The sequence below is a fragment of the Triticum aestivum genome, chromosome 6D (assembly GCF_018294505.1).
Source record: "Triticum aestivum cultivar Chinese Spring chromosome 6D, IWGSC CS RefSeq v2.1, whole genome shotgun sequence".
Lineage (NCBI taxonomy): Eukaryota > Viridiplantae > Streptophyta > Magnoliopsida > Poales > Poaceae > Triticum > Triticum aestivum.
The window spans coordinates 164,809,266-164,817,830 of record NC_057811.1 but is presented as its reverse complement, the minus strand read 5'-3'; the positions used below and the strand labels follow the sequence as shown (position 1 = coordinate 164,817,830).

Sequence of the window (8,565 nt, the reverse complement as noted above, 5' to 3'; positions counted from 1 at the left end):
ATCTGAGGTTCCGGTACAAAGATTGAACACAAGAGATGAACTAGGGTTTGAGAGGAGATGGTGTTGTTGAAGATGTTGATGGAGATTGGCCTCCCAAAGATGGGATAGTTTTTGGTGATGACGATGGCGATGATTTCCACCTCCGGGAGGGAAGTTCCCCCGGCGAAATTGCTCCACCGGAGGGCAAAAGTGCTCCTGTTCAAGTTCCGCCTCGAGACGGCGGCACTCCGTCCCGAAAGTCCTCTCCTGATTTTTTCTAGGTGAAAGTGACCTATATACCAGAAGATGGGCACCGAAGGTGGGCCGTGCTGGGCACAACCCACCAGGGCGCGCCTAGGGGGGCCTGGCACGCCCTGGTGTCTTGTGCTCACCGGGTAGGGCCCCTCCGGTAGTTATTTGCTCCAATATTTTTTATATATTTCAAAACAATTCTTCGTAAATTTTCAGCTCATTTGTAGATGTGCAGAATAGGTAACTCTAACATAGCTTTTTCAGGTTCAGAATTCCAGCTGCCGGCATTGTCCCTCTTTTTGTAAACCTTGCATATTATGAGAGAAAGGCATTAAAATTACTCAATAAAGCATTATTATGCATAAAACATTATAAATAACAGTAAGAAAACATGATGCAAAATAAACGTATTGAGAGGATCATCGCCGGAGAGAGAGGGAAAATGCAGGGGGCTCACCTAGGAGGCACAGGGAGGCCCGGGGAGAGGATTAGTAACAGAAGACACGGCGGATCATGGCGCGATCAACGGCGGCCGAAGGCTGAAGAAGACCTCGATCCCGTCGTTGCGGTGGCTCCGGGCTTTACCTCATGGGCGAGGAAGACGAAGTAGACGACGACGGAGCTGGTGGGCACGATGGTGTGACTAGAGGAGGTCAGTGGCTATGTGGACAGCGAGGGCATGGCAACGGCAAAGGTGGAGCTGCGCCACGAGGAAGAGAGCGAGCGAGGGGAAGGGGGAAAAGATCTTGCGCATGTCCCCGAGGTCCGCGGTGGCATTCTTATCCATCCCGCGGCGCCTGTAGCGACGCGGACGGCGAGTTGGGCAGTGCGTGCCCGCGTTTGGCATCCATGCGTGGGAGGTGGACGAAAGGCTGCGACAGGCTGGGCTGGGCTGCACTGCGCACATCAAGGCCGAGCCACACAGTAAGTTTTGTCCACTTTTCTTTCTATTTTCCATTTCTTTTATTCCATTCTGTTTTGTATTTTATTTTCACACTAAATGAATTTAGTTAAAGGTGAAAAGTGGTTCATAAATATTAGGCAACATATTGGAGAGGCGCACAAAGTTTGAGGTCATTTGGATTTGTATAAATATTCGTTTATTTTAGAATGGCCAAATTAAACGTTGTGGGACCACTAAAATAATTGCCATGGACAATTTGGGAATCCAAATGGAGTTGATACTATTTTTTACTAATACTTAGGGATTTTATGACATATTGTAAACATTTTTGTTTTCCATTGTTTAGATAAATATATGTTTTTTGACTTTTTTAAATTAGAATTTGAACTGGGCTTGGATCAAAGTGAAGTTTTGCAAAATTAATTGTGATGACATGGCACCACTTGCATGAGTTTACTGTAGCATGACATCAGGGGTGTTAAAGGCAGGCGCAAGCAGACTACAATGCCGTCATGGCGGAGGAGCAGTCTGCGTTGGCGCCTATGTCGGCGTTCCAGCAGGCGCAGGAGGAACAACGGTATAACTTGTTCCTCCTATAGCAGCACCGGCTGGCGGAGGGCCAGATCGACAACGAGCGCGCAAACGAGGAGGCCGTGGCGACCATGGCCATGCCGAACCCCAAGTTTGTCGCGGAGCAGCGTGCGATCTATGAGGCCATCCGTGCTCAAGCTGCCACTTGCCAGGAAGCGGTCGCGGCTGCAGACGATCACGGACGAGAACAACGCTAGATGTGCGTCCTAAACGCCACCGACGAACTATCGGGCGGCCCAGTTGAATGACGACAGCGCCAACACCACCATTTCGATCGTGGACCTCACATCCACCGGCAACGGACAGGTTGCGGACTCCCTCCGATGATGAGTAGGGAACGGGAGGCGGCGGAGCCTTCTGTCCCATGTGGCTCGGTCCGTCCCTCGTGTTCTACTCTTCCTTGCCGGAGACCGCACCTTCACTTCACGGGTCTTACTGCCGCCGTTCATGGATACGACAGATGGAGAAGGTGGTCGCCGACGCGGAATAGAAAGGAGGTGGACGACGGCCGGCCGCCGCTGTAGGATAGATTTAGGGTTGGGTTTTTTCTTCCTAAATGTTCAAAATGTAATGAAAATTCAGCGTGTTTGTATGAATCTCGGTCGGTTTATATGAAAATCCATCGTATTTACACGAGCTTCATCCGGTTTGTCAAAAAATTGTTTGAAATGTATGTTGGCATCGCCGGATGGCCAGCTCTCGAATCCGTGAACGTGGACGGACGCGGAAAGAAATTCATGGGTGCCGCGGTTGGAGATGCCTTAAGATGGCAGTCATGTATGGTTGGTTTCCCCACCGGGATATTTATAGAGATACTAAGCTCCCATGATTTTAAGCGCTCTGGTGCTTCGGGGGTTGTGGGGTCACTGTGGGACCCGCATGTAAGGTTGTTTGTTGCTTAGTTTTGTTTCCCCTTCTCTCTTTAATTTTTTACAGATTTTAATTCATGAGCGCTTATTAAAATTTGTGAACGTTATTAAGAACAAATAATAATAATTTACATTTTTAGCTTCATTAATATTTATTACATTCATGAATATTTTGAAGTTCACGGACATTTTTTAAGTTTGTGAACATTCTTAAAAATTCAAACTTATTTAATTTACAAACCTTTTTTGAATCCATGAATATATATTAAATTCATGAACATTTTTTATAATTCATGATTTTATAAACTCACAATATTTTTTTAATCCTTGAACATATTTTAATTAAACTAACCTATTTAAAAAAGTCCCATTTTCTGACTAAGCCGTGGGGCGAACAGAAAAAAAAGCTAACTGACCAAGAGGAGTAGAGAGCAAGCTAAGCGAGCAAGAGCTCTTTGGCCGATCCACGTGAGTGTTATAGCAGCAATTCCATGATTATGATTTTAACGTGGAATAGAACTTCTCAAGAGGCTCAAACGACCACCACCAACTGGCACCGAGACCAACACATGTAAAAACACCACAAGGATACACCAAAAAACTTCATTCTCCTCTAGGCAATATTGTTTCCGACAAAAGCCCGGCACGATATACAAACGAAAAAACACCTTCCTAACATAATTAAAACACAAGTAAACATTGATAAAATCCAAACAAAACAACCGACCGGCAATGATCTACTAAAAATACAAGAACTAATACCACGAGTGAAGAACGCCGCAGCGAAGCGCACGTTAGCCTCTAGTTCTTTTGACTATTGAACGATAAATAAACTGCGCTCTTTCTCCCGAAAAAAAACTTTCCTTTCCACTACTGCTCCTGCTCCTCCAGCCAACAAACACTTTCCGCTGCCCGTCAAATAAGAAAAAACAAACACTTTCCGCTGAAGCAGACCGGATCTCGTCGCACCACCGTGCAGCTTTCACCTGGTCCAGCACAGTCGCCAACCTTGTTCTCTGCCGGCAACTCGTTCCCACCGACCACATCTCGCCCCATCTCGGCTTGGCTGGCCACCGCCCGCGTGCGCCTGCTGGACCTGGCCGTGCAGCAGATCGGTCGGAATCGGATCCTCCCTCAGCGCCGGTGGCGCCTCCCTTGTTATTCTGACTTCTGAGATGAAAAGCCTAGCGGACGCCTGTGGGATGGCCACGCAAGAGGACGGCCACACTGGTGCTCTGGCTTGTGGAAGAGAGGTACAGCAGCGAAGGGAAGGACGCCAAGGATCGCAGCGACAGCGCCATCTATCTCCGTACGCGCTTAGTGAGGAAGAAGAATGGGAAGGATATGCTTGGAGGAGGAGAGTGGACTGCAGCTCATAGACTCACCATCGCCTCCACAGTACGCAGGTACGTAATTTACTTTTCTTCTTGTGTCGTTTCCATCTGATGCTTGTTAAATTGAGAGAAGGGGAGCCGATAGCAACTCCATTACCCTGCCTTCATTCAGTTGAACTACGATTCTTTTCATGCTATTGTCAACCCTGTGCATATAATGTGAAGTAGTACTAAATTCAGACTGATTGTCAACCTGCTGTCTGCTCGCTCTATGCTTCTAAGCATGACATTCAGATAGATGTTTGTGTGCACATTTTTTTTTGCATAATTAAAATCGGTTATTGGGATCCCTGTCATCCTAACTTAAATTGAGAGAAGGATAGCTGAGAGGTTCAGATGAGCACGATGCTTGTGGAAAATTGTTCATAGCTAATTCTGTGAACAAGTACCATCACAAAAGAGAAAAAAAATGAACTAGTATACTCCCTATGTTTTTGTATACAAGGCCACTTCGTTTTTCATGTCAGACTTTGACTTATTATTTTGGTCAGCATCAGCGACTAGGGAGATGGAGTGGCATTCAGTTAATGGTACGGACATTCTAATCAAATTGTTTGCAACTTGGAAGTGAAAACACGCATGGTATAAAACTCGCGACAACAAAATAGATCACATTGGCTTCGGTTGATTGAGGAAGGCTTGATTTTGTCCTGTCATCAAACTAGAGGAAGAGGTTCCAATGGTCCTTTGCAGCGAGGGATTCTGCGCAGAGTGTTGCTATTGTGAATAGGTATAAATGTCATTTGTCGGATGACCCTGCGCAGAAAGTAGCAAAGTTCAGTTTCATTGGAATTCAGAAACTGGAAAACACGAAAGTGTGGAATGGTATACCATTGGAGTATTTTATGGGTCTTGGGTCTCTGGTGACAGCAGGATGGTGTGACCAATTGATTGATGCATTGTAGCATTTAGGATGGTTGTTAGCTTTGGTCGAAGAAGCAAGCCTTGATTTTATCCTGTCATCGAACTAGAGTTGAAGGCTCCAATGGTCTCCTGCAGGGAGGCATTCAGAGCACAGTTCTGTTGTTGTACATAGGTGTACACGTCGTTTGTCGGATGACCCTGTGCAGAAAGTAGCAAATTTCGGTTTCATTGAAGTTTAAAAAATTCGAGAACTCAAAGCGTAGAATGTTATACCAATGGAGTATTGTGTGGTTCTTGGGTCTGTGGTGGTATTGAGGTTGTGTGACTAATTGATGGCTGCATTGTAGCATTTAGGATAGATGTCGGTTTCGGTTGAAGAAGGAAGCCTCGATTTTCTCGTGTCATCGAATAGAGTTAGAGGCTTCCAATGATCTCTTGCGGGGAGGGATTCAGAACACAGTTCCGCTATTGTAATTATGTGTTACATGTGGTTTGTTGGATCACCCTGTGAAGAAAGTAGCCAAGCTCAGTTTCAGTGAAATGACCTCCGCGGAGTGCCATCCCTTGATTCAGTGATTCATTGGAAACAAGACCAAAAGGTTGTGGCAGATTGAGTACATGGCCCTGTAATTTTTTTTAATTTAGAAATTGGCCCTGTGAAATTGTGGTTTTCTTTTTTAATAAGAAAATCATAAGAAGAAAAAAAAAACACAAAAAGGCCGTAAGGCCCACAAACAGTCCATGTACTGGCCATCTTCTCTACAGAAAACATGCTGTGCTATATAATCCCGGTCCCGTCCCGTTGCCCGTTCCCTCCCCCACCGTTCCCCTTCTCCTCCTCCTCCCGCTCAGTCACGGGGAAGCTTCAGAATTCAGAGGACGCACACAAATCTCAGAATTCAGAAGAAAGATCGGGATGATGAAGTTGACAGACTCGAAGACGCTGATCGAGGTGGAGCAACGCGCCTCCCAAGATTGGGCGGAGGCCTCCCTCGCCTGGGCTGAAGCTTCAACTTCTTGGGTGGCAGCGGTGAAGAAAACCCCTGCCGTATCTTTGGTCTCCGCGCGTTGGGCTTCGGCCGGGGGATCATGGCTCTCGGCTGCGTACGCCTGGGCGCCAAGATCCTCCGATTCCTGGCGTCCCGGCAACAGTTCATGGACGCAAGGATCATGCAATTGGGCAGCCGTCGGCCGCCGATGGGCGCTGGCGAGCATGAATTGGGCTGTCGCCGCGGAGAGTTTCCGCAATGCGCCATCGATTCTTTGCCTTGCGTCCAGTCCGCAATCGATTGGGCGTCCGCTGCGGTCACCTGGGCGGAACCTGCTAGTATCTGGGAGACGTCGCTGTACCAGTGGGCCATGGTGGCCGGACTCTTTGCGGTGGCTGGCGAGAGCGCGGCCGACGCGGCAGCTTCGTCCTACGCCGGTGAGGAGCTCTAGCTTTTCTTCCGTTCTTTTGCTTCTTCTGCTTACTCTTTCTTGATTCTTGATGTTTTTCGTTGAAAGGTTGATTCTGGATGTTGTACTGGTGGTTCTTGATGTTCTAATTTCCTTGTCTTGTTTAGGTCGTCGATTGCCCCCGCTCCACAACCACCCGTGGTCGATTGCGGCGATGCGTCGAGCTGTGCGCCAGTCGGCTTCCCCCGTCAAGCCGTCGGTTGCCGTTGCCGACAGGGACCAGGCTATCCAAGAGCAGACCAAGGAGAGCGTCCGGCCGTCGGTGACCAAGGAGAAGGAATCCACCCCGGCGGACCAGGGGAGAGAGGATGAGACGGACGCCGCCGTCAAGACGTCGGTTGTCCAAAAGCACAAGGAGAGCGTCGATTCTGTCGCGGCCTCGCAGGAGACGGCCCCCAGCTTGGCCAGCGTCGAGCCGTCGGTGACCAAGGAGAAGGAATCCACCCCGCAGAACCAGGCGAGAGGGCATGAGACGGCCCCCGCCGTCAAGCCGTCGCTGACCGAGGAGAAGAAAAGTGCCCTGCAGTATCAGGCGAAGGCAAGGGATAGGGCGGCCGCCTCCGTCAAGCCGTCCCTGACCGTGGAGACGGCCCGCAAGGCGGCCATCGGAGAGCAGAAGCCCGGCAAGCTTCCGAACCTGGAGGACGCACTTGAGTTCCCGTTCATTCCGGCGCCAGATCGCACCCGGTTGAGGGCATCTCCAACGCTGGGTGCCTATCTAGGCGCTTGTGGCAAGAAAAATAAGTATCTAGAAACAAAAGGGGATCTAGCGCCCACTCTTTCAATGGGAGGCGCTAATAACGGGCTCTAATTACTGATTAGAAGGAAGGGCCCAGACTCTCATACGTGAAAGGAAACGGCCTAGCGCTCGATGCTTAGCGCCTCCCATTGAAGATGCCCTGAGGCCACTAAAGCCTGGGCAGCAGCAGCGCCAGCGCCAGGCCTGATTTGGTGGGTCGCTTCAGACATTTTGACTCATCTCGGATTATGTAGAATTAGCTGCATTCCTCCAAAAAAAAATGTAGAATTAGCTGCATTGCAGATTCTGTGGACTTGTAGTTGCACATTGCAGATTTTGTTGCCTACTCCACTGCAAATTTTCTGTGATGTTCCTTGTTAATATGTGTTTAGCAGTTCATCTTGATTGATTGTGCATAACTGTGACATCTATCTATGGGATGTGTGTTTTTTCTGAAATGAATCCATCTTAATTAAGGTGCCAGGGCACAACTTGGTTGAAATTCGCCACAAAAAAAAGGGGCATAACTAATTTGAACTCGTATATATCCAACCTTGGCATGCAAGTTCATAAAATTCAGTCAGGCTATTTGTGTGTCTGACATTTTATCATCGGCAGTACTTCATTCTGGGAAGTTGAGTCACATGTTTATGGGCTGTTGCAGTGAAATTTAATAAATGATTTCTCAAATCATTTTAGTTGATTTTTATGCCCTTTGTATCCTGGGCATGCTCGGATGTTTGACATGCCAAAACTGAACTATTCTTTCTGTATGCCTTGTCTTAATGCCATGCAGTTGTTGTTGTTGCTGTTTTTTTTGCGGGGACATGCCAAAACTGAACTATTCTTTTTGTATGCCCTATCTTAATGCCATGCTGTTGTTGGCACTTTTATAGTTTCATATACCCATTCGTTGAGCAGTAACGCTGAGTTATGAATTTCTGATTAGAACAGTACAACATCTCTGTTGATCGACTTCCTTGTTTTGAGATCCGCCTTCTTTATTTTGAGGTCCATGTGTCTGAATGATACACTGACAGTGGCTTTCCAGCTCTCTGCCCTATTTTTGCTACAAGTCAGCATTTTTTTAGATGCATTATATGGGACCGATAACTTGCTTGCTTTGGGACCTGCTGTTTTTATTTAAGGCTGATTTCGCAGTTTTTCTTTTTGAGACAAGGCAGCTATGTGTTCATATGAAATGCGGTTGGAGCTAGCTATGGCTGATTGTAATTGTGTTTTGACTAAGCACATGTTCTGAAGTCCTCCAGCTCCGCGCTTCTCCAACTCCAGGCGTGGAGCCGGACAGAACGTGTGAGCTCCATGGAGTTAGCTTCGCGAAGCGTTGCGAGCCTACAGTGCAAAATGCTGAAGCTGCTAAAGACCAACTTCACGAAATGGAGAAGCGAGGAGTTTGTAATAATTACAGGGGGATGCCACCGCGAAGTTGAAAAAACGATTCGTGAAACAATTCCCCCGACGCATGTGGGATGCTAGCCTCGCCTCTATTTTGTG

General features: G+C 47.7%; 1 protein-coding gene across 3 annotated transcripts; it reads left to right on the top strand.

The window, feature by feature from the left end:
* The first annotated feature begins 3,407 nt into the window (after positions 1 to 3,407).
* Positions 3,408 to 7,431, top strand: LOC123144316 (uncharacterized). 3 transcript variants are annotated; one of them, XM_044563411.1, is made up of 3 exons: positions 3,426 to 4,001; positions 4,481 to 6,279; positions 6,419 to 7,431. In XM_044563411.1, the coding sequence occupies exons 2-3, from the start codon at positions 5,943 to 5,945 to the stop codon at positions 7,120 to 7,122; spliced, it is 1,041 nt and encodes a 346-aa protein (XP_044419346.1). In that variant the 5' UTR covers positions 3,426 to 4,001; positions 4,481 to 5,942; the 3' UTR covers positions 7,123 to 7,431. The 3 variants fall into 3 exon arrangements, with proteins under 3 accessions (XP_044419347.1, XP_044419346.1, XP_044419344.1); XM_044563412.1 differs by lacking the exon at positions 4,481 to 6,279 and having other exon boundaries at positions 3,408 to 4,001; XM_044563409.1 differs by having other exon boundaries at positions 3,426 to 6,279.
* Positions 7,432 to 8,565: the final 1,134 nt, after the last annotated feature.